The sequence below is a fragment of the Phasianus colchicus genome, chromosome 38 (genome assembly GCF_987193195.1).
Source record: "Phasianus colchicus chromosome 38, bPhaCol1.hap1.1, whole genome shotgun sequence".
In the NCBI taxonomy this organism is placed as follows: domain Eukaryota; kingdom Metazoa; phylum Chordata; class Aves; order Galliformes; family Phasianidae; genus Phasianus; species Phasianus colchicus.
Genome location: NC_143473.1, coordinates 736,808 through 762,259, shown reverse-complemented (window position 1 = coordinate 762,259; position 25,452 = coordinate 736,808). Strand labels below are relative to the sequence as shown.

The following is a 25,452-nucleotide window of genomic DNA, read 5'->3' as shown; positions in this document are numbered from 1 at the left end:
AGTGTCCCCACTGCTCCCAACCCTATATGGGACACAGACCCAGGGATTTCCCTATTGTCCCCAACCCCAAACCCAACCATATAGGAAACAGCACCAGGGTCGTTCCCACTGCCCCCAACCCCAAACCCAATCCCATATGGGACACAGACGCAGGGTTGTCCCTATTATCCCCAATCCCAAACCCAACCCTATAGAGAACACAGACCCAGGGATGTCCCCATTGTCTCCAATCCCAAATCCAACCCTATAGGGAACACAGACCCAGCAATGTCCCCACTGCCCCCAGTCCCAAACCCATCCCATAGGGGACACAGCACCAGGGTCGTCCCCACTGCCCCCAACCCCAACCCCATATGGGACACAGACCCAGGGATTTCCCCATTGTCCCCAACCCCAAACCCAACCATATAGGAAACAGCACCAGGGTCGTTCCCACTGCCCCCAACCCCAAACCCAACCCCACAGAGGACACAGACCCAGGGATGTCCCTATTATCCCCAATCCCAAACCCAACCCTATAGGGGACAGCAACAGGGTCATCCCCACTGCCCCCAACCCCAAACCCAACCCCATATGAGACACAGACCCAGGGACGTCCCTATTGTCCCCAACCCCAAACCGAACCCTATAGGGGACAGCACCAGGGTCTTCCCCACAGCCCCCAGACCCCATAGGGTCCCCATCATCCCCAACCCCATAAGGGGACACAGACCCAGCAGTGTCCCCACTGCCCCCAACCCCAAACCCAACCCCATAGGGCACACAGTGCTGGGGATTTCCCCATCATCCCCAACCCCATAGGGGACACCAATGCAGCAATGTCCCCCTTGTCCCCAAACCCACCCCATAGGGGACCCCATAGGCGCCCCCGCCGCCCCCCACCCCAAATCAGAGCCCTGCTGACACCCACGTGAGTTTTATTGACTCTCAATGAGGAGGGGGGAAGAGGGGGGGGGACAGGGTGGGACGGGGGGGGGGACGACGACACCATTTTGGGGCAAAAATCTGCTCTTTTCAGCAACGGCGGCCCCCCAGGGCGGGGTGGGGGCACAAAAAATGGGGGCTGGGGGGGGGGGGGCAAGGGGGGGCAGGGGGGTGAGGCGCTGCCCTACACACCTTCACAATGGGATGGAGCCGCACGACGCTGATGGGGTGAGCCCCCCCCAAACCCCCCACCTCCTCCCCAAAGCCCCCTCCTCTTGCCCCCCCTTCCCCCCTCTCCACCCCCCCCCAAAAAAAAAAATTCTCAGTCCTTCTTCTTGTCCTGGGGGGGGGTGGGGGGCAGCGCGGGGGGGGTGGGCACCCTCTGCTGCTGCTGCTGTTGCTGCTGCTCTCCGCTGACCCCAAACTCGTTGACGCGCGTCGGGTCGACCCGATAAATCCAACGCTGGTAGAGGTAAATGAAGAAAACCACATCTGTGGGGTCGGGGGGGGGGGGGGGAGAGAAAGAGGGGGAGGTTATGGGATGGAGGCGGTGGCACTGTGGGACCAACAGTGGGAGAGATGGCACCGACACAACTGCGGGGCCACCGACCCAACTGCAGGGCCACCAACCCAACAGTGATGGCCCCAAACCCAACTGTAGGGTCACTGACCCAACTGTGGGGTCAATGACCCAATAGTGATGGCCCCAACCCAACTGTGGGGTCACTGACCCAACTGTGATGGCCCCAAACCCAACTGCAGGGGTCACCAACCCAACAGTGGGGCCCCCAACCCAACTGTGGGGCCACCGACCCAATAGTGATGACCCCAACCCAACAGTGGGGCCACTGACCCAACTGTGGGGTCACCAACCCAATAGTGATGGCCCCAAACCCAACTGTGGGGTCACCAACCCAACTGTGGGGCCACCCACCCAACTGTGGGGCAACAAACCCAACTGTGGGGCCACTGACCCAACAGTGATGGCCACTGATCTAACAGTGATGGCCCCAACCCAACTGCGGGGCCACCAACCCAACTGTGGGGCCCCAAATACAACTGCGGGGTCACTGACCCAACTGTAGAATCACCAACCCAACAGTGATGGCCCCAAATCCAACTGTGGGGTCACCAGCCCAACTGTGGGGCCACCCACCCAACAGTGATGGCCCCAACCCTACTGCAGGGCCACCAACCCAACTGCGGGGTCATCAATCCAACAATGATGGCCCCAAACCCAACTGTAGGGTCACTGACCCAACTGTGGGGTCAATGATCTAATAGTGATGGCTCCAACCCAACTGTGAGGCCACCAACCCAACTGGAGGGCCACCAACCCAACTGCAGGGCCACCAACCGAACAGTGATGGCCCCAAACCCAACTGTAGGGTCACTGACCCAACTGTGGGGTCACTGACCCAATAGTGATGGCCCCAACTCAACTGTGGGGCCACCGATCCAACTGTGGGGCCTCAAATCCAACAGCGGGGTCACTGACCCAACTGTGGGGCCACCAACCAAACTGCGGGGTCACCAACCCAACAGTGATGGCCCCAAACCCAACAGTGGGGTCACCAACCCAACTGTTGGGCCACCAACCCAACTGCGGGACCACCGACCCAACAATGATGGCCCCAAACCAACTGTAGGGTCACTGACCCAACAGTGATGGCCCCAACCCAACTGTGGGGTCACCAACCCAACTGTGGGGCCACCGACCCAATAGTGATGGCCCTGAACCCAACTGTAGGGTCACTGACCCAACTGCGGGGCCACCAACCCAATAATGATGGCCCCAAACCCAACTGTGGGGTCACTGACCCAACAGTGATGGTCCTCAACCTAACTGCGGGGCCACCAACCCAACTGTGGGGCCCCAAATCCAACTGCGGGGTCACTGACCCAACAGTGGGGTCACCGACCCAAAAGTGATGGCCCAAAACCCAACTGTGGGGCCACCTACCCAACTGCAGGGGTCACCAACCCAACAGTGATGGCCCCAACCCAACTGTGGGGCCACCAACACAACCGCGGGGCCACCGACCCAACCATGATGGCCCCAAACCCAACAGTGGGGTCACTGATCCAACCGTGATGGCCCCAACCCAACAGTGGGGCCACCAACCCAACTGTGGGACCACCAACCCAATAATGATGGCCTCAACCCAACGGTGGAGTTTCCTTTCCCTTCCCTTTCCCCTTTCAGGACCCCTTCCCATCCCCCTCCTTTTCTTTCCCCTTCCAGGACCCCCTAACCTATTTACCCCTTCCAGGACCCCCTTTCCCCTTCCAGGACCCCCCCATACTTCCCGTTCCCCTTCCAGGACCTCCCCTTTCCTTTCCCTTTCTTTCCTTTTCACCTTCCATTCCCTTTCCCCTCTCCCCTTTCCCCTTGCAGTACCTCCCCTATCCTTTCCTTTCCCCTTCCAGGACCCCCCTATCCTTTCCTTTCCCCTTCCAGGACCCCCCTATCTCTTCCTTTCCCCTTCCAGGACCCTCCCATCTCTCCTTTCCCCTTCCAGGACCCCCCCCCTCTCCTTTCCTTTCCTTTTCCCTTCCTTCCCTTTCATTTCCCTTTCCCCTTCCCATCCCTTTCCCCTTCCAGGACCTCCCCCATCCTTTCCTTCTCCCTTTCCACGACCCTCCCCATGCCTTCCTTTCCCCTTCCAGGACCCCCCCATCCCTTCCTTTCGCCTTCCATGGCCGCTCCTATCCCTTCCTTTCCCCTTCCAGGACCCACCGTCCCGCAGGCAGCCGATGCAGTACATGATGGGCATCCTGACAAGCAGGCCTCCCCTTTCCCCTTCCAGGACCCCCCAACCCATTCCCTTCCCATCCTTTTCCCCTTCCATGACCCCCCCCATCCCTTCCTTTCCCCTTCCAGGACCCCCCCATCCTTTCCTTTCCCTTTCCCTTCCTTCCCTTTCATTTCCCTTTCCCCTTCCATTCCATTTCCCCTTCCAGGACCCCCCCCATCCCTCCCTTTCCCCTTCCATCACCCCCTCATCCCTTCCTTTCCCCTTCCAGGACCTTCCCCCCCCTTTCCCCTTCCAGGACCCACCGTCGCGCAGGCAGCCGATGCGGTACATGATGGGCATCCTGATGACAAAGGCGAACAGGTCGTCGATGAAGGTGTTGAGGGCTTTGTAGCTCAGCATCCGCCAGGGCAGGTGGGCCACGGACTGCAGCTTGTAATTAATGAACAGCTGCGGCGTCATGGTGATGAACCCTGCGGGCCGTAATTAGCGGCGGTGATTAATTAATCGGTTAATAGAGGGGGGGTGGGGCTGGTTTTTGGGGTTTGGTGCCACGTTTTTGGGGTGTGTTGGGGCTTTGTGGGGTGGCTGAGCTCATTGTCCCTATGGGCTGTTCCTGTTTAGACCCAGTGTGACCCCCCCCAATAAATACAGGGCACTAATTAGCATCATTAATTAATTAATCGGCTAATAGAAGGGCTCATTTTGGGGTCAGACGCCACGTTTTTGGGGTGTGTTGGGGCTTTGTGGGGTGGCTGAGCTCATTGTCCCTATGGGCTGTTCCTGTTTAGACCCAGTGTGACCCCCCCCAATAAATACAGGGCACTAATTAGCATCATTAATTAATTAATCGGCTAATAGAAGGGCTCATTTTGGGGTCAGACGCCACGTTTTGGGGTGTGTTGGTGCTTTGTGGGGTGGCTGAGCTCATTGCCCCTATAGGCTGCTCCCATTTAGGCTCTGTGACCCCCCCCCCAATAAACCCAGGGCACTAATTAGCATCATTAATTAATTAATCGGCTAATAGAAGGGCTCGTTTTGGGGTCAGACGCCACGTTTTGGGGTGGAGGTGATGCTTTGTGGGGTGGCTGAGCTGCTTTCCCATATAGGCTGTTCCCATTTAGACCCAGTGTGACCCCCTTGTGACCCCCCCAATAAACACAGGGCACTAATTAGCGTCATTAATTAATTAATCGGCTAATAGAAGGGCTCATTTTGGGGTCACACGCCATGTTTTAGGGTGGGGGTGTTGCTTTGTGGGGTGGCTGAGCCCATTGTCCCTATAGGCTGCTCCCATTTAGGCTCTGTGAACCCCCCCCAATAAACACAGAGGACTAATTAGAATCATTAATTAATTAATCAGCTAACAGAAGGGCTCATTTTGGGGTCAGACGCCACTTTTTGGGGTGTGTTGGTGCTTTGTGGGGTGGCTGAGCTCATTGACCCTATAGGCTGCTCCCATTTAGGCTCTGTGACGCCCCCCCCAATAAACACAGGGCACTAATTAGCATAATTAATTAATTGATCAGCTAATAGAGGGGCTCATTTTGGGGTCACATGCCACGTTTTGGGGTGGGGGTGTTGTATTATAGGATGGCTGAGCCCATTGCCCCTATAGGCTGCTCCCATAGAGGCTCTGTGACCCCCCCCCCCCCCCCAATAAACCCAGGGCACTAATTAGAATCATTAATTAATAAATTAATTAATAGAAAGGCTGATTTTGGGGTCAGACGCCACGTTTTAGGGTGGGGGTGTTGTATTATGGGATGGCTGAGCTGCTTGCTCCTACAGGCTGCTCCCATTTAGGCTCTGTGACCCCTCCCTCCCCCCCCCCCAATAAATTAGGGGGTGTCATTAGGGTCATTAGCATTATTAATTAATCTATCAGCCAATAGAAGGGCTCTGCCACGTTTTGGGGTGGTGGGGGGGGGCAATTTGGCGGTCAGGAACCAATGGGGGGGGGTATAAACTGGGGAGGGATATAAAATGGGGGGGGGGTCTTCAAGAAGGGAAACTGCTTTAAGGGGGGCATTTTTTTTTGGAGGGGGGGGCAACAACCAACAGTTGAGCTGCAACCAAATGGGGGGGGGGGGCAAGAAGGCATTACTGGGTTGCCCCCCCCCCACCAGACACCCCCAAACCCCCCCAGGACCCACCCAGGACCCCCATTGACCCCCCCAGACACCCCCCTTCCCCAGGGTGAGCAGGGGGTCAGGAAGGTCGCAACCAAATTGGGGGGGGTAAGGAAGCCATTATCGGGCTGCCCCCCCCCGAGACCCCTCTAGACCCTCCCTTGACCCCCCCAGGACCCCCACTGACCCTCCGAGGACCCCACAGACCCCCACTGACCCCCCAAACCTCCCCCCCCCCACCTCTCCCCAAGGTGAGCAGAGGGTCAGGAAGGTTGCAACAAAACTGGGGGGGGGGAAGGAAGCCATTATTGGGATGCACCCCCCCCCAGACCCCCCCGTGACCCCCCCAGGACCCTCCCTGACCCCCCAGGACCCCACTGACCCCCCCAGGACCCCCCAGCCCCCCAACCTCCCCCAATCCTCCCCCCACCACCCAAGATGAGCAGAAGGTCTACAACCACCATGAAGATCGCAACCAAACTGGGGGGGGTAAGGAAGGCATTATTGGGCTGTCCCCCCCCCCCCAAACCTCAGCCCCCCCCGGACCCCCCCAGGACCCACCAGCCCCCCCCTCACACAACCCAGCCCCCCCTGACCTCCCCCAAACCCCCTCCCCCCCAACCCAAGTTGAGAGGGTCAGGAAGGTCGCAACCAAACTGGGGGGGGGGAGAGGGGGTAAGGAAGCCATTATTGAGCTGCCCCCCCCGAGACCCCTCTAGACCCTCCCTTGACCCCCCCAGGACCCCACTGACCCCCCCCAAAACCTCCCCCACCCCCACCTCTCCCCAAGGTGAGCAGAGGGTCAGGAAGGTTGCAACAAAATTGGGGGGGGGGGGGTAAGGAAGGCATTATTGGGATGCGCCCCCCCCCCCAGACCCCTCTAAACCCCCCCTTGACCCCTCCAGGACCCTCTCTGACCCCCCCAGGACCCCCCAGCCCCCCCAACTCCCCCCAATCCTCCCCCCACCACCCAAGATGAGCAGAGGCTCTACAACCATCATGAAGGTCGCAACCAAATTGGGGGGAGATAATGAAGCCATTATCGGGCTGCCCCCCCCCCAGATCCCCCCAGGACCCCCCCAGAGCCCCCCCCGTGTCCCCCCCCTCACCAAAAGTGAGCAGGAAGCCGTAGAGCATCCCCAGCAGCCAGGAATACCAGCCCTTGTGCTCCAGGTACAGCAGGCTGTACAGAGCGTAGCAGCCCAGCAGGGGGAACAGCAGCCAGGAGAGGTAACGGAACGCCATCTGGGGGGGGGCAGTGAGGGGGGGGCAGGATTAATGGGGGGGGGGGGCAGAAGCAATTTGGGGGAGAGGAGTAATTGGGGGGGGAGGAATAATGGGGGGGAGATAATGATGGGGGGTAATGGGGGGGGGAGAAATAATAGGGGGGTAAAATAATGGGGGGGAGAAATAATTTGGGGGGGCAGAAGTAATTGGGGGGGAGGAATAATGGGGGGGAGAGAATGATTGGGGGGAATAATGGGAGTGGATAATGGGGGGTGAATAATGGGGGGGGGAGAAATAATTGGGGGGGGCAGAAGTAATTGAGGGGGAGGAATAATGGGGGGGGAAAATGATGGGGGGGCAGGAATAATTGGGGGTGGAAATAATGGGGGGGGGAGAGAATGATGGGGGGAGGAATAATTTGGGGGGGGAGATGGAATGGGGGGGAATGGGGGGGAAAATAATGGGGGGGGAAATAATGGGGAAGGAATAATGGGGGGGGTCCTGGAGGGGGAGGTCTTTGGGGGGGGGTCCTATAGAGAGGGGTCTTTGGGGGGGGGTCGAGGGGAAGGGGGTCTGGAGGGGTTGGGGTGTCTGGATGGGGGGGGTCCTGGGGGGCCCTGGGGGGTTTGGGGGGGGGGGTCTTTAGGGGGATCCTATGGGGGAGTGTTTAGGGGAGCATCTGTGGTGGGGGGGTCTTTAGGGGGGGTTCTGGGGATAGGGGGTCTTTTGGGGTGGGGTCCCATGGGGGGGTCTTTAGGGGGGGGTCCTATTGGGGGTCTTGGGGGGGGTCTTTGGGGGGGTTCTGGGGGAAGGGGGTCTGGAGGGGGTGGGGTGTCTGGATGGGGGGGTCTGGAGGGGGTGGGGTGTCTGGATGGGGGGGTCCTGAGGGGGAATCTTTAGGGGGGGTCTTTTGGGGGGTTCTGGGGGGGTTCTGGGGGGAGTTTTTGGGGGGGGTCTTTAGGGTGGTCCCATGGGAGGGTGTTTAGGGGTGATTCTGGGGATAGGGGGTCTTTGGGGAGGGGGGTCTCATGGGGGGGGGGTCTTTAGGGCTTCTGGGGGAAGGGGTTTGGGGGGGGGGTCGTCTTTAGGGCAGGTCCTGAGGGGACATCATGGAGGGGGGGCTCTTTAGGGGGGGATCTTTGGGGGGGGGGGTCTTGGAGATTCTGGGGATAGGGGGTCTTTTGGGGGGGGGGGGGGGGGGGGGTGTCCCATGGCAGATCTTGGGGGGGGGGGGGGGGAGTCTTTAGGGGGGGTTCTGGGAGAAGGGGTTCTGGAGGGGAGGGGGGTCCTGGGGGGGAGGGGGATCTTTAGGGGGGTGTTGGGGAGTTTTAGGGGGGGTCTTTAGGGGGGGGATCTTTGGGGGGGTCCCATGGGGGGGTTTTTGGGGGGGCTTCCATGGGGGGGCCTTTAGGGGGAGTCCCATTTGGGTTTTGGGGGGGGGGAGTCTTTATGGGAGGTTCTGGGGGAAGGGGGTCTGGAGGGGGTGGGGTGTCTGGGGGGGGGGGACCTGGGGGGGAGGGGGGACCTTTAGGGGGGGGCTGGGGGAGGTTTTCTGGGGGGGTCTTTAGAGGGGGATCTTTAGGGGGGGTTCTGGGGGAAGGGGTTCTGGAGGAAGTGGGGAATCTGGATGGGGGTCCCAGGGGGGGGGATCTTTAGGGGGGGGCCTGGGGTTTTTGGGGGGGGTCTTTGGGGAGGGGTCTTTAGGGGGGGGATCTTTGGGGGGGTCCCATGGGGGGGTCTTTAGGGGTGGTTCTGGGGGAAGAGGGTCTGGAGGTGGTGGGGTGTCTGGATGGGGGGGGCCCCGGGGGGGGCCTGGGGGGTTTTAGGGAGGAATCCTTAAGGGGGGTCCTGGGGGGAGTTTTTAGGGGGGTCCTATGGCAGGTCTTTAGGGGGGGATCTTTACGGGAGGGGTCTTTAGGGGGGATTCTGTGGACAGGGGGTCTTTGGGGGGAGAGGAGGTCCCATGGGGGGTCTTGGGGGGGGGTTCCATGGGGGGGGTCTTTAGGGGGAGTTCCATTTGGGTTTTTTGGGGAGGGGGGGGGGAGTCTTTAGGGGGGTTCTGAGGGAAGGGGGTCTGGAGGGGGTGGGGTGTCTGGGGGGGGTCCTGGGGGGGAGGGGGGACCTTTAGGGAGGGGCTTGGGGGTGTTTTTTGGGGGGGATCTTTAGGGGGGGTCCCATGGGGGGTCTTTATAGGGGGGATTCTGGGGATAGGGGGTCTTTGGGGGGGGGTCCCATGGGGGGGGTCCCATTGGGGTCTTGGGGGAGGTGGGGAGTTTTTAGGGGGGGTTCTGGAGGAAGGAAGTCTGGAGGGGGTGGGCTATCTGGATGGGGGGGTCCTGGGGGGGAGGGGGGATCTTTAGGGGGGGTTTTAGGGGGGGGTCTTTAGGGGGGTCCCATGGGGGGGTCTTTAGGGGTGGTTCTGGGGGAAGAGGGTCTGGAGGTGGTGGGGTGTCTGGATGGGGGGGGTCCCAGGGGGGTGGGGGATCTTTAGGGGAGGGGCTGGGGGTTTTGGGGGGGGGTCTTTGGGGGGGGTCTCCCACTCACATCGTCGTACACCTTGGTGGAGGACTCGATGTAGGTGGATTTGTCGGTGAAGGAGAGGCGAGGCAGCAGCCCCAGCACTTTGTTCTCCCTATCCAACTGATGGGGGGGGGCAGAGCAGCAATTAAACCCTAATTATCCAGCTAATTAACCACCCCCCCGCCACCCTAAATGACCCCCCCGCATCGCTCACCCTCACGTCCATCACTTTGGTGATTTTCCAGAGGTCGATGAGGAGCCCCACGAAGACGCTGAGCTGCACCACGAAATTGGTTTCGTTGTCCAGGATGTAAAGCAGAACCACCAGCGACTGGAAGACCCCAAAAAACACCGAGCGCACAGAGAGACCCTCCAGGGACTGACGGCTGTTCCAGAACTGGATGTCTGTTTGGGGATGGGGGGGGAAGGGGGGGAGAAATGGGGAGTGGGTGGGGGGGCATTTGGGGCCAGTTTAGGGGGTGCTTCGGGGCGGTTTGGGGCACTTGTTGGGACGTTCTGGGGCATTTTGGGGCACTTGGGGGGCACTATGGGGCATTGGGGGGCATTCTGGGGCAGTTTAGGGCACTTAGGGGGGCACTATGGGGCACCTGGGGGGCAGTTTGGGGTATTGGGGGCAGTTTAGGGGGTCCTTTGGGGCAGTTTGGGGCACTTGGGGGGCATTCTGGGGCAGTTTAAGGCACTTGGGGGGCACTTGGGGGCATTGTGGGGCAGTTTAGAGGGTGCTTTGGGGCAGTTTGGGGGCAGTTTGGGGCACTCTGGGGCACTTGGGGGCAGTTTAGGGTGTGCTTTGGGGGTGGTTTGGAGCACTTGGGGGGACGTTCTGGGGCAGTTTGGGGCACTTGGGGGGCACTCTAGGGCACTTTGGGGCATTCTGGAGCACTTTGGGGCACTTAGGGGCCAATTGGGGGGCACTTTGGGGGTACTTGGGGGGCAGTGTGGGCAGTCTGGGGGCACTTGGGGGCAGTTTGGGGCAGTTTAGGGCACTTGGGGGCACTATGGGGCATTGGGGGTCAGTTTGGGACACTTGGGGAGCACTTGGAGGGCACTTGGAGGGACATTCTGGGGCAGTTTGGTCACTTGGGGGGCACTTGGGGGCATTGTGGGGCAGTTTAGAGGGCACTTTGGGGCAGTTTGGGGGCAGGTTGGGGCACTTGGGGGCAGTTTAGGGGGGCTTTGGGGCGGTTTGGGGCACTTGGAGGGACATTCTGGGGCAGCTTAGGGCACATGGGGGGCACTTTGGGGCAGTCTGGGGCACTTTGGGGCACTTGGAGGGCACTTTGGGGGCATTCTGGGGCAGTTTAGAGGGTGCTTTGGGGCAGTTTGGGGCAGTTTAGGGCACTTGGGGGCATTGTGGGGCAGTTTAGAGGGCGCTTTGGGGCAGTTTGGGGCAGTTTGGGGCAATTTAGGGCACTTGGGGGGCACTTGGGGGCATTGTGGGGCAGTTTAGAGGGTGCTTTGGGGCAGTTTGGGGCACTTGGGGGCCACTATGGGGCACTTGGGGGCAGTTTAAGGGGTGCTTTGGGGCGGTTTGGGGCACTTGGGGGACATTCTGGGGGCAGTTTGGGGCACTTGGGGGCACTATGGGGCATTGGGGGGCAGTTTGGGGCAGTTTAGGGCACTTGGGGGGCACTTTGGGGGATTCTGGGGCACTTTGGGGCACTTGGGGGGCAAGTGAGCGGCATTTTGGGGCATTATGGGGAACTTGGGGGCACTTGGGGGCAGTTTAGGGGGTGCTTTGGGGCACTTTGGGGCACTTGGGGGCACTAGGGGCAGTTTGGGGCACTTTGGGGTCAAGACCCCCCACCACTTTGGGGTCACACTGGCTCCACTTTGGGGTCGGGATCCCACAGTACCCAACACCCCCCACCCCACAGACCCCCCGGACCTCATAACCCCCCGCCATGACCCCATAGCCCCCCCATGACCCCATAACTCCCCTCCCAGCCTCCCACTGATCGTTTTTGGGGTCAGGACCCCCCTACCACTTTGGGGTCACATTGGTGCCCCTTTGGGGTCAGGATCCCACAATGTCCCACACCCCTGACCCCATAACCCCCCCCCACGACCCCATAACCCCCCCCATGACCCCATAGACCCCCTTCAACCCCATAACCCTCCTCGACCCCCCACTGACCGTTTTTGGGGTCAGGACCCCCCACCACTTTAGGGTCACACTGGTGCCACTTCGGGGTCAGGATCCCGCAATGCCCCACACCCCATAACCCCATAGACCCACCTCAACCCCATAACCCCTCCCCATGACCCCATAGACCCCCTTCAACCCCATAACCCTCCTCGACCCCCCCACTGACCGCTTTTGAGGTCAGGACCCCCCACCACTTTAGGGTCACGCTGGCTCCACTTTCGGGTCGGGATCCCACAATGCCCCACACCCTTGACCCCATAATCCCCCCCATGACCCCATAGCCCCCCCACAACCCCATAACCCCCCCCCAGCCCCCCACTGACCGTTTTTGGGGCCAGGACCCCCCACCACTTTGGGGTCACACTGGTGCCACTTTGGAGGTCAGGATCCCACAGTGCCCCACAGCCCCACCCCATAACCCCCCCCACGACGCCATAACCCCCCCCACGACGCCATAACCCCCCCCACGACGCCATAACCCCCCCCCAACCCCCACTGACCGTTCTTGAAAGCCAGGAACTCGAAGATGCTGTGAACGATGGAGACGACGATGGTGAGGGCCAGCAGGTAGGGGTTGGTCTCCAGGAGGGCCACCTGAATTTGGGGACATGGGGACGTATTTGGGGGGGGACAACAGAATTTGGGGGGGGAGGGGAGGGGGCAGCGCACAGCCATGGGGACGTTAATGGTGGGAGGAAGTCATTAGCATCAGTGTTAATTAGAAGCTGGGATAACAAACTTTGGTTGGAGAGCACAGCGATGGTGGCCATCATGGTTGGGGACATTGAGGTCTCAGATTGGGGACGTGGGGGAGGCCATCATGGAGGGTGGCCAACATGAGGTCGTGGTGGCATTAATGGTGGGAGGAAGTCATTAGTGTCAGCGTTAATTAGAGGCTGGGATAATGAACTTTGGTTGGAGAGCACAGCAGTGGTGGCCACCAAGGTTGGGGACAGGAGATGATGCTCCACCAGCGAGTGGGGACATGGAGGAGGTCATCATGGAGAGTGACCAATACAAGGTCGTGGTGACATCAATGGTGGAAGGAACTCATTAACGTCATCATTAATTAGGAAAAGGGATAATGAACTTTGGTTGGAGAGCACAGCCACGGTGGCCACCAAGGTTAGGGACAGGAGATGATGCTCCAACAGAGGTCCTGGCATTGAGTGGGGACATGGGGACGTGGAGGAGGCCATCATGGAGAGTGACCAATACGAGGTCGTGGTATCATTAGTGGTGAGAGGAAGTCATTAGCGTCAGTGTTAATTAGAGACTGGGATAATGAACTTTGGTTGGAGAGCAAAGCTATGGTGGCCACCATGGTTGGGGACAGGAGATGATGCTCCACCAGAGGTCCCAACCCTGAGTGGGGACACGGAGGAGGGTGGCCAACATGTGGTTGTGGTGACATCAAAGGTGGGAGGAAGTCAATAGCGTCAGCGTTAATTGGAAAATGGGATAATGAACTTTGGTTGGAGAGCACAGCCATGGTGGCCACCAGGGTTGGGGACAGGACTCCCAACCCTGAGTGGCAACATAGGGACATCATGGAGGGTGGCCAACATGAGGTCGTGATGTCATCAACAGTGGGAAGAACTCATTAGTGTCATCGTTAATTAGAGGCTGGGATAATGAACTTTGGTTGGAGAGCACAGCGATGGTGGCCACCAGGGTTGGGGACAGGAGATGATGCTCCATCAGCGAGTGGGGACATGGGGACGTGGAAGAGGCCATCATGGAAAGTGGCCAACATGAGGTCATGATGTCATCAAAGGTGGGAGGAAGTCATTAGTGTCAGTGTTAATTAGACACTGGGATAATGAACTTTGGTTGGAGAGCACAGCCATGGTGGCCACCATGGTTGGGGACAGGAGATGATGCTCCACCAGAGGTTGGCCTCCTCCATGTCCCCACTCAATGCCAGGACATGAGGTTGTGGTGACATCAATGGTGGAAGGAACTCATTAACGTCACCATTAATTAGGAAAAGGGATAATGAACTTTGGTTGGAGAGCACAGCAGTGGTGGCCGCCATGGCTGGGGACAGGAGATGATGCTCCACCAGAGGTCCTGGCATTGAGTGGGGACATGGGGACGTGGAGGAGGCCATCATGGAGGGCAGCCAACATGAGTTTGTGGTGACACCCATGATAGAAAGAACTCATTAATTAGAAGGTGGGATAACGAACTTTGGTTGGAGAGCACAGCCACGGCGGCCACCGCATTTTGTCCACCGCACCCACGGGTGCCCTGACCTCGACTGACCTTGACGGAATCCTGCTCCTCGTCCGACTGCTCGTACAGATCCTCCCCCAGGAAATTCCAGGGCGATTTGGTGCTCTGAGCGGCGTAGAGCTGCCAGCGCCACAGCGACAGCGGGCAGAAGGAGAGGCGGAAGGGCAGGCGCTGCAGGGACTCGTTGATGGGGAAGTAATCCTTCTGCAGGTTCCAGTAGTCGTTGAAGTAGAGGATGGGGTAATAATCGCCGCTGATGGCGTCGAATTTCACGTCTGGGTGGGGGGGGGGGGGAAAGGGTGGGGGGGGGTCAGCATCGTTGGGGTCAGGGTTATTGGGGTCAGGGTTATTGGGATCAGGGTTATTGGGGGACCATCATGGGGGTCAATGTCATGAGGGTCAACGTCATTGGGTGACCATCATGGGAGTCAACATCATGGCGGTCTTATTGGGGTCATCGTTATTGGGGGGTCATCGTTATTGGGGCCACTGTCATGGGGGTCACTGTTATTGGGGTCATCGTTATTGGGGTGACCATCATGGGGGTCACCGTTATTGGGGTCATCGTTATTGGGGAGTCATTGTTATTGGGGGGGGTCAACATCATGGTGGTCATCGTTATTGGGGTCACTGTCATGAGCGTCACTACTATTGGGGTCATCGTTATTGGGGGGTCATCGTTATTGGGTAAGAGTTATTGGGTAAGAGTTATTGGGGGTCAGAATCATGGGGTCAACATTATTGGGGTCATCGACATGGGGGTCACCAACCAACTGGGAGACCCCAACCCAGTGACCCCCAACTGGGAGACTCCCAACTGGGAGACCTTGACTCAGAGACCCCCAATCCAGAGACCCCCAACTGGGAGACCCCCATGCCAAAACCCAACTGGGAGACCCAACTGGGAAACCCCAACACAGAGACCCCAACTGTGAGACCCCCCCCCTCAGAGACTCCAATGCCAAAATCCAACTGGGAGACTCCAATACTGAGACCCTACTAGGAGACCCCCAGCTGGGAGACCCCCAACACCGGAAACCTCAAGTGGGGCAACCCGAGGCCGGGGGGGGGAGAGAGACCCCCAACCCTCACATTGGTCCAGGGGCGGCGGGACGCTGCCTTTCACCCACGGCGTGTGGTCGTCCACCATGTTGATGGTCAGGTTGGGGTGCCAGTGGGAGATGACCTCCACGGGACCGTAATCTTCTGCCCTCTGGAACGATAACGGGGGGCTGGGCTCAGTGGAGGAGAAGCAAGAAAAAGGGGGAGAGGGAGGTGAGGAGGAGGAGGGGGAGGAAGAGGAGGGGAGGGAGGGAGACGGGGAGGAGGAGGGGAGGGAGGGAGGCGGGAGGCGAGGAGGAGGAGGAGGAGGGAGGCGGGAGGCGAGGAGGAGGAGGAGGCGGGAGGCGAGGAGGAGGAGGAGGCGGGAGGCGAGGAGGAGGAGGGAGGCGAGGAGGAGGAGGGAGGCGAGGAGGAGGAGGGAGGCGAGGAGGAGGAGGGAGGCGAGGAGGAGGAGGGAGGCGAGGAGGAGGCGGGAGGCGAGGAGGAGGCGGGAGGCGAGGAGGAGGCGGGAGGCGAGGAGGAGGCGGGAGGCGAGGAGGAGGCGGGAGGAGGGAGGCGAGGAGGAGGAGGAGGAGGAGGAGGAGGAGGAGGAGGAGGAGGAGGAGGAGGAGGAGGAGGAGGAGGAGGAGGAGGAGGAGGAGGAGGAGGAGGAGGAGGAGGAGGAGGAGGAGGAGGAGGAGGAGGAGGAGGAGGAGGAGGAGGAGGAGGAGGAGGAGGAGGAGGAGGAGGAGGAGGAGGAGGAGGAGGAGGAGGAGGAGGAGGAGGAGGAGGAGGAGGAGGAGGAGGAGGAGGAGGAGGAGGAGGAGGAGGAGGAGGAGGAGGAGGAGGAGGAGGAGGAGGAGGAGGAGGAGGAGGAGGAGGAGGAGGAGGAGGAGGAGGAGGAGGAGGAGGAGGAGGAGGAGGAGGAGGAGGAGGAGGAGGAGGAGGAGGAGGAGGAGGAGGAGGAGGAGGAGGAGGAGGAGGAGGAGGAGGAGGAGGAGGAGGAGGAGGAGGAGGAGGAGGAGGAGGAGGAGGAGGAGGAGGAGGAGGAGGAGGAGGAGGAGGAGGAGGAGGAGGAGGAGGAGGAGGAGGAGGAGGAGGAGGAGGAGGAGGAGGAGGAGGAGGGAGGCGAGGAGGAGGAGGGAGGCGAGGAGGAGGAGGGAGGCGAGGAGGAGGAGGGAGGCGAGGAGGAGGAGGGAGGCGAGGAGGAGGAGGGAGGCGAGGAGGAGGAGGGAGGCGAGGAGGAGGAGGAGGAGGGAGGCGAGGAGGAGGAGGAGGAGGGAGGCGAGGAGGAGGAGGAGGAGGAGGGAGGCGAGGAGGAGGAGGAGGAGGAGGAGGAGGGAGGCGAGGAGGAGGAGGAGGAGGAGGGAGGCGAGGAGGAGGAGGAGGAGGAGGGAGGCGAGGAGGAGGAGGAGGAGGAGGAGGGAGGCGAGGAGGAGGAGGAGGAGGAGGGAGGCGAGGAGGAGGAGGAGGAGGGAGGCGAGGAGGAGGAGGAGGAGGAGGGAGGCGAGGAGGAGGAGGAGGAGGAGGGAGGCGAGGAGGAGGAGGAGGAGGAGGGAGGCGAGGAGGAGGAGGAGGAGGAGGGAGGCGAGGAGGAGGAGGAGGAGGAGGGAGGCGAGGAGGAGGAGGAGGAGGAGGAGGGAGGCGAGGAGGAGGAGGAGGAGGAGGAGGGAGGCGAGGAGGAGGAGGAGGAGGAGGAGGGAGGCGAGGAGGAGGAGGAGGAGGAGGAGGGAGGCGAGGAGGAGGAGGAGGAGGAGGAGGAGGAGGCACCTTGATCATCTCCGGGTCCGCCTCTGTCTCCCCAGTCAGGAGATTCTTGGTCTTCTGGAACCGCCGCCGTTTGTATTTGTTGATCACTGGGAGGGAAAGAGGAGAGGTGAGCGCCCGCAGCCCCTCGTGGGGGGACCAAAAAGGGGAGGGGGTGCAGAGGGGGCCGTACTCCGTGATGTGTGCACCGTGGCGAGGCGCCTGTAGAGGTTCTTCTGCCGGGGGTCGGGGTGGAAGCCGCTCTTGGTGAAGTAGACGTGGATGTAGATGGAGCCGTTCTGCTGGACGCTCTGGAACGGCCAAAAAAAAAATAAAAAGAGAAAGAGAAAAAGATGTAAAACAGGCAGCCAAAAAAGAAAAAAATGATAAGAAGATGCAAACCAGGCAGCCAAAAAAAAAAAAAAAAGACAAAAAGATGCAAAACCAGCCAACGTCATGTCTGGACAACAACACGTCTGTCTACAACAGAGCTTCCATGCTTCTGTGACCTTCAAGGACCTTCCCAACCCAACTGCTGTAGGATTTGGTGTTCCCATGACCCTCAAGCTCTCCTCCAACCCAAATGTTGTAGGATTCCTTGGTTCTGTGACCTTCAAGGACCTTCCCAACCCAACTGCTGTAGGATTTGGTGTTCCCATGACCCTCAAGCTCTCCTCCAACCCAAATGTTGTAGGATTCCTTGGTTCTGTGACCTTCAAGGACCTTCCCAACCCAACCGCTATAGGATTTTGTGGTTCCATGACCCTTAAGCTCTGCTCCAACCCAAATATTGTAGGATTCCCTGGTCCTGTGATCTTCAAGGACCTTCCCAATCCAACTGCTGTAGGATTTGGTGGTTCCATGACCCTCAAGCTCTCCTCCAACCCAAATGTTGTAGGATTCCATGATTCTTTGACCTTTAAGGACCCTCTCAACCCAACCACTGTAGGATTCCACGGATCTACGATCTTTAAAGACCCTTCCAACCCAACCGCTGTAGGATTTGGTGGTTCCATGATCCCCAAGCTCTACTCCAACCCAAATGTTGTAGGATTCCGTGATTCCTTCACCTTTAAGGACCCTCTAACCCAACCACTGTAGGATTCCCTGGTCCTGTGACCTTCAAGGACCTTCCCAACCCAACTGCTGTAGGATTTGGTGGTTCCACGACCCTCAAGTTCTCCTCCAACCCAAATGTTGTAGGATTCCCTGGTTCTGTGACCTTCAAGGACCTTCTCAACCCAACCGCTATAGGATTTTGTGGTCCCATGACCCTCAAGCTCTCCTCCAACCCAACCGTTGTAGGATTCCCTGGTCCTGTGATCTTCAAGGACCTTCCCAATCCAACTGCTGTAGGATTTGGTGGTTCCATGACCCTCAAGCCCTGCTCCAACCCAAATGTTGTAGGATTCCATGATTCTTTCACCTTTAAAGACCCTCCAACCCAACCACTGTAGGATTTTGTGATTCTTTGACCTTTAAAGACCCTCCAACCCAACTGCTGTAGGATTCCTTGGTCCTGTGACCTTCAAGGACCTTCCCAACCCAACTGCTATAGGATTTGGTGGTTCCACGACCCTCAAGCTCTCCTCCAATCCAACTGTTGTAGGATTCCTCAGTCCTACAACCTTTAAGGACCCTCCCAGCCCAACCACTGTAGGATTCCTTGGTTCTGTGATCTTCAAGGACCTTCCCCCCTTATCACTGTAGAATTTGTTGGTTCCATGACCATTAAGCTCCCCTCCAACCCAATCATTGTAGGATTCTTTGGTCCTATGACCTTTAAGGACCCTCCCAGACCAACCAGTATAGGATTCCATGCTTCTACGACCTTTAAGGACCCTCCAATCCAACCGTTGTTGCACCCCACGGCTTTATCACCTCTAAGGTGTCCTCCACCCAACTGCTGTAAGATGTGGTGGTTCCATGACCCTTAAGCTCTGCTCCAACCCAACCGTTGTAGGATTCCCTGGTTCTGTGATCTTCAAGGACCTTCCCAACACAACCACTGTAGGATTCCTTGGTTCTGGGATCTTCAAGGACCTTCCCAACCCAACTGCTGTAGGATTTGGTGGTCCCATGACCCTCAAGCTCTGCTCCAACCCAAATGTTGTAGGATTCCGTGATTCTTTGACTTTTAAGGACCCTTCCAATCTAACCATTATAAGATCCCATGTTTTTTTTTTTTTTTTTTTAATCTTTAAGGATGCTTTCAACCCAACCATTTTAGGATCTTGTGGTTCTATGACTCCAAGGTCCCTTCCACCCCAACAATTTCATAACCCCACAGGTCTACGACCTTCAAGGACCCTTCCTATCTAACAATTATAGGATCTCTTAGTTTTATTATTCTTAAGGACCTTTCCAACCTAACCGCTGCAGAATCTCATGACTCTATGACCTTTAAGGACACTTCCAACCTAACTGTTTGAAGATTCCATGGTTACATGTTCTTCACGGACCCTTCCACCCCAACCATTGCAGAATCTCAGTATTCTATAATCTCTAAAGACCCTTCCACCCCAACCATTGCACAATCTCGTGACTCCATGACCTTTAAGGACCTTCCCCCTCCAATCATTCTGGGATTCCACATTTTTTTTTTTTCCTTCAAGGACCCTTCCACCTCAACCACTGCACAATCTCATCACTCTATGACCTTTATGGAGCCTCCCACTCCAACCATTGTGGGATTCCATGGTTCCATGACCTTTAAGGACCCTTCCACCCCAAACACTGCAGGACCTCATGATTCTACGATCTTAAAAGACCCTTCCAACCCCACTGTTTGAAGATTCCGTAGTTCTATGATCTTCAAAGACCCTTCCACCCCAGTCGTTGCACAATCTCATGATTCTATGGCCTTTAAGGACCCTTCCAACCCAACTGTTTGAGGATTCCATGGTTCCACGATCCTCAAAGACCATTCCACCCCAACCACTACAAAATCTTGTGATTCTATGACCTTAAAGAACCTTCCCACCCCAATCATTCTGGGATTCCATGGTTGCACGATCTTTAAGGACCTTTCCACCCCAACCACTACAGAATCTCATGATTCCATGATCTTCAAAGACCCTTCCGCCCCAGTCATTGCACAATCTCATGATTCTATGATCTTTAAGGACCCTTCCACCCCAACCGTTACAGAATTTCACGATTCCATCACCTTTAAGGACCTTCCCACCCCAATCTTCCCACCCCAATTCTGGCATTCCACGGTTCCACGACCTTTAAGGACCCTTCCACCCCAACCACCGCCAAACCCCCTGGTTCCACGCCCTCTAACCTCCACCCCAACCCACCTGTGAGATGTCCACCTCCCCGTAGTGTTCATAGCACCCGTCAGCGTTCTCCCCACTGGTCCAGTCCCCGTACACCAGGTCCCGTTTCTGCCAGAACAGCGCGGAGCTGACGTTGAAATCTGTAAAGTGCTCGTGCTCCGAGATATAAACATAGAGGTCCTGTGGGGAGAGGATGGTGGGACGTCACACCTCCCAACACGACGTTTCCCCCTCATCTCCTCCCCCCTCAAAAAAATCACCTGGCCCTCGAAATTACCATTAAAGTGTCCTTGGGGAAGAGGTTTCGGCTGGGGGCTCGCGGCGTTCCCCCAGCACTGCTCTGCTCCTGCGGGGCCGGCCCGCGGCGGAACCAGCTGCTGATGGCCCAGATGATGAAGATCCTGCAGGAGAAAAGACGGGGAGAAGCGTTGCAGCACCCCAAAAAAGCATCAAAACGCCGTTTTCCATCCCAAATCAACAGGCAGTCAGCTCTCGGCCCCTTCCACGCCAGAACTGAGAGATCACTGGAGAAAACGAAAAGGAATTCAGCCTTTTCCTGATTCCTCAGACCCTTCCACATCATCTCTCGACATAAATTTGAGAGCATATCAAAAAACCAAGTATTTCCTTCACTTCCCAGACCCGTTCGTCCCATTTCTTTGAGGTAAACTGGGGGAACTTGGAAAGAAATTTGGCGTTCTCTCGACTCCCCAGACCCTTCCATCGTCTCTCCTCAAACTGAATTCCTGCACGTTAAACAAAATAGAGCTTTTTCTGAAGGCCTCCTGCTGGTAGAGCTAAAGCTGAAGGGTTTCCATCCATTTTTCTCTGTGGGGAGCAGTGGGAAATCCCCTCTCCAAAGGATTTCCATCCATTTTCCTCCGTGGGAAATGCCCTCTTCGAGCCGAGGAATGCTGCTGGGAAAATCCAACAGCTCCAAGGATGGAACCAAGTGCCAGCAGAGCATCATTTCATGGGGTTGGCATCACTAAATTGGTCAGGAGTAACCCAGCATCCCCCCATTTCCCTTCCAGGGCTTGGGATCCACGCGGAACCAAAATCCTTTTGGCACACACAGAGGTTTCATTGCCCACTGCTGTGTCTGAACTCCCAAAGGCAGCGCTGCTGTTGTCCCCTGCTGGGAGGTGACACCAGGAGGTGACACCAGGAGGTGGCAAAACGTCACGGAGGCTGAACCCATGGCATGAATGGACTTTGCCTCCTTGTTCCTGGGAGGGGAAACGGGCAGCACCGGCCAACACCCATCACACAGGGGCTGAGAAATGGCTCACAAAGGAGGTACAGAGCCACTGGGGGGGGGGGGGGGGACAGGCAGGACAGCGGGGGCTGGTGGCTCTCGTGTCATATGGGGATGGCCCTATGGTGACAGACAGCAGGGGGGATTTAGGAACGTCCTGTGGTTGGGGACAGGTGACACGGTGGGGCTGATGTCCCTCGTGTCATTTGGGGACAGTTCTATGGCATGGGGACGGGTGACCCCTGTGCTCCCGGGGTGGCTCACCCTGTTCTCAAAGTGCCCCACAGACCCCATAGATCCCTCCACGCTCCATAGAACCCTGCAGGCCCCACAGAGCCCTCCTGTGCCCATAGACCCCTCCAGGCCCCACATGGGCCCCATACATATTTCCAGGCCCCACAGACCCCCAAAGATCCCCATTAGACCCTATAGATACCTCCAGACCCCACAGACCTTTACAGGCCCCACAGATCCCCCCAGATTCCATAGACCCCTACAGATCCCCATAGATACCACCAGGCCTCCACAGATCCCCAAAGACCCCACAGAACCCGTCCAGACCCCATAGACACCTCCAGGCCCCACAGACCCCCCATTAGCCTCCTCCAGACCACACAGACACCTCCAGGTCCCCTGGACCCCCACAGACCCCCATTAAACCCCACAGATGCCTCCAGATCCCACAGACACCTCCAGACCCCACAGACCCCTGCAAATCCCCACAGATATCCCCAGGCCCCACGTACCCCCACAGACCCCCATTAGACCCCCCCCGATCCCCAATTAGACCCCCGCAGGCCCCCCCAGATCCTCATTAGACCCCCACGGACCCCATAGACACCTCCAGGCCCCACAGACCCCCATTAGCCTCCCCCAGACCCCATAGACCCCTACAGACTCCATAGAACACCTCCAGGCCTCCTAGACCCCCACATATCCCTCCCATCCCCATAGACTCCTCCAGGTCCCACAGATCCCCCCAGATCCCCATTAGGCCCCCACAAATGCCATAGACACCTCCAGGCCCCACAAACCCCCCATTATCCTCCCACAGACCCCCACAGACACCTCCAAGCCCCCTGAACCCCCACAGATCCCAAAGACACCTCCAAAACCCACAGACCCCTGCAAACCCCCATAGACACCTCCAGGCCCCAAAGACCCCTGCAGACTCCACAGATCCCCATTAGACCCCCCCCAGATCCCCAGTTAGACCCCCGCAGGCCCCCACAGACCCCCCCAGATCCCCATTAGGCCCCCACAGATGCTATAGACTCCTCCAGGCCCCACAGACCCCCCCCATTATCCTCCCACAGACCCCACAGACACCTCCAGGCCCCCTGGACCCCCACAGATCCCAAAGACACCTCCAAACCCCACAGACCCCTGTAAATCCCCATAGATACCTCCAGGTCCCACAGACCCCCCCAGACCCCCATTAGACCTCCCCCAGATCCCCAATTAGACCCCCGCAGGCCCCCACAGACCCCCCCCCACATCCCCATTAGACCCCCGCAGACCCCATAGACACTTCCAGGCCCCACAGCTCCCCCCAGATCCCCATTAGGCCCCCCTAGACCCCACAGACACCTCCAAGTCCCCTGAATCCCCACAGATCCCACAGACACCTCCAAACCCCACAGGCCCCTGCAAATCCCCATAGATACCCCCAGGCCCCACAGACCCCCACGCTCCCCCGCTCCAGGCCCCGCAGCCCCCCGCAGGCCCCGCTCACCTCAACAGAACCCCCTTCAGCACCTGCCAAGCGTTGGGCGCCGGCTGCTGCCGCTGCGTCTCACCCGCCGCCGCCTCCCCTCCGCCGTTGCTGGTGACCTACGGGGCACCGAAGCTCGGTCGGGCCCCGGCGCAGCCGCTCGGCGCCCCCCAAGCCCCCCCCATACCTGCCCAGGGCCCGGCGCGGGCCCCACGGCCGCCTCCTCCCTTCCCGGCGCCGCCATTTTGTTTCTCAGCTCTCGCGAGAGCCCGGAAGCGGGCGGTGTTTGGGGGGGGGCGAGATGTGGGCGGGGCCACGCCTGTTGCCAATAGGCCGGCGGTGGGAGCGGAGCCGGGGGGGCGTGGCTTTGCGGAGGGGGCGTGTTTACGCGGCGGGGGGCGTGGCTTTTTGCGGAAGTGCGTAATTTACGCGAGAGGGGCGTGGCTTCTGAGGAGGGGGTGGTTTTACCGGGGGCGGGGGGGCGTGGTTTACAAAGGAATGGGCGTGGTTTCGGGGTTAGTGGGCGTGGTTTAGCATAAGAGGCGTGGCTTAGACTACGGGGGCGTGGTTAAAGAGAAGGGGCGTGGTTTTAAAATGAGGTGGGCGTGGTCTGGGCATTAGGGGCGTGGTTTAAACGAACTTGGCGTTGTTTCCTCTATGTGGGCGTGGCTTTTATGATGGGGGTGTGGCGTAAGCTATGGGGGGCGTGGTTTATGAAAGTAGGCGTGGTTTACGCGAGAGGGGGCGTGGTTTAAGCGACGGGGCGTGGTTTGAGGGAAGGGGGCGTGGCTTCGTTAAGGCGGATGCGATTTGACGGAAGTGGGCGTGGTTTGCGCGAGGGATGGGCGTGGCCTCCGCTATGGGGGCGTGGCTTTGGAGAGGGGTTGTGTTTTCAAGCGAGGGGCGTGGCTTAATGGAAGTGGGCGTGGCTTGTCCCCCGCGGGGGGGGCGTGGCGATGAGAACGGAGGGGTTTTCCCGCCCCGCCCCCCCCGCGTCGTGACGTCATCCGGCGACAGCCAATGGCGGCGCCGCCCGCGCGGGGATTTCCAGCGGCGGCGGCCGCGCGGTGTTGGGGGGTCCGGAGGGGGCGGCGGTGGAGGAAGAGATGGCGGCGCCGATCGGTGCGGGGGGGGGGGGGGCACGGGGAAAAGGGGGGGGGGACCGGTGGTGTGGGGTAACCGTGGGTGGGAGGGCGATGGGGGTAAAGGAAGGGGGGTGGGAGGATAAAGGCGGGGGGTGGGAGATGGGGGGGGGGGGGAACAGTGGTTATAGAGGGGTGTTGGGGGGCCGGGGGGGGCATGAGAGGAAGCGGGAGGGGATATGAGGGACGTGGGGGGGGCAGTGGGAATGGGGGAGGCATAGGGAAGGGGGGGGCATAGGGAAGGGGGAGGAATGGGGTTGGGGTTGGTGGGAGGGAAAGCTCGGGGGGGGCACAGGGCACGGGGGGGGCTTAGGGAATAGGGGGAGTAATGGCGTCGGGGGGAGGGTAACGTTGGGGGGGGCACTGGGGGTATTTGGGGGGGTGGCACTGGGAATGGGGAGGGCATGGGGAAGGGGGGGGAATGGGGTTGGGGGGGGGGTGAGGGAAACCCGGAAGGGGGCACTGGGGGGGGGGTAGCGGGAGTAGAGGGGGGGGACGGGGGGTTGGGGTGGGGGGGGGGATAAAGGGACACCCCTGGGGGGGGGGCACTGGGGGTACTGGGAGGGGACATTGGGGTTACTGGAGGGGGGGGGTGGGGGGGGGCATAGGGAAAGGAGGGGGGAAGGGGGGGGGTGAGGGAAACCCCGGGGGGGGCACTGGGAATGGGGGGTGGGACGACTGGGATTTGCGTGGGGGGGGGGTATAAAGGGACACCCCTGGGGCGGCATTGGGGGTAATGTAGGGGCCATTGGGGTTACTGGAGGGGGGCAAGGGGGGGGGAAACGAGGACGTCGGGAATGGGGGGGTCACTAAGAATGAGGGGGGTATAGGGAGGGGGACGACGACAACGAGGGAAAGCCCGGGGGGGGCACTGGGGGTATTTGGGAGGGGGGGGCACTGGGAACGGGATGGGGGGGCATAGGGAATGGGGGGGTGGAATGGGGTTGGGGGGTCACTGTGGGGGGGGGACAGCAGGAATAGAGGGGGAGACTGGGGATTGTGGGGGGGGGGGCACTGGGGGTACTGGGAAGGGACATTGGGGTTACTGAAGTACTGAAGGGGGGGGGGAAACGAGGACACCCCTGGTGGGGGGAGCACTGGAGGGGGGGTTGGGTTGGAGGGGGCATAAAGGGACACCGGGAGGGGGTTAATAGGATTGGGGGGGGGATGCTGGGACTTGGGGGGGGGGGTTGGATAAGGAATATTGGGGGGGGGGAGGGGGCACTTGGCTGGGGGGGGGCGCTGGAATTTAGGGGGGGCAGTGAGGACGTGAAGGGGGCATGGAGGGGGGGGGGAAGGGACA

General features: G+C 59.4%; 1 protein-coding gene across 1 annotated transcript; it reads right to left on the bottom strand.

Moving 5' to 3' along the window:
• Positions 1 to 1,231: 1,231 nt before the first annotated feature.
• Positions 1,232 to 23,298, bottom strand: CLPTM1 (CLPTM1 regulator of GABA type A receptor forward trafficking). The gene is made up of 14 exons (XM_090130051.1): positions 23,195 to 23,298; positions 23,029 to 23,126; positions 20,313 to 20,436; positions 20,057 to 20,215; positions 16,945 to 17,062; positions 16,776 to 16,861; positions 15,057 to 15,177; positions 13,995 to 14,239; positions 12,227 to 12,320; positions 9,774 to 9,964; positions 9,584 to 9,679; positions 6,922 to 7,057; positions 3,986 to 4,153; positions 1,232 to 1,416 (listed from the first exon to the last, which is right to left on the bottom strand). The coding sequence occupies exons 1-14, from the start codon at positions 23,249 to 23,251 to the stop codon at positions 1,247 to 1,249; spliced, it is 1,863 nt and encodes a 620-aa protein (XP_089986177.1). The 5' UTR covers positions 23,252 to 23,298; the 3' UTR covers positions 1,232 to 1,246.
• Between the last annotated feature and the right edge of the window lie 2,154 nt (positions 23,299 to 25,452).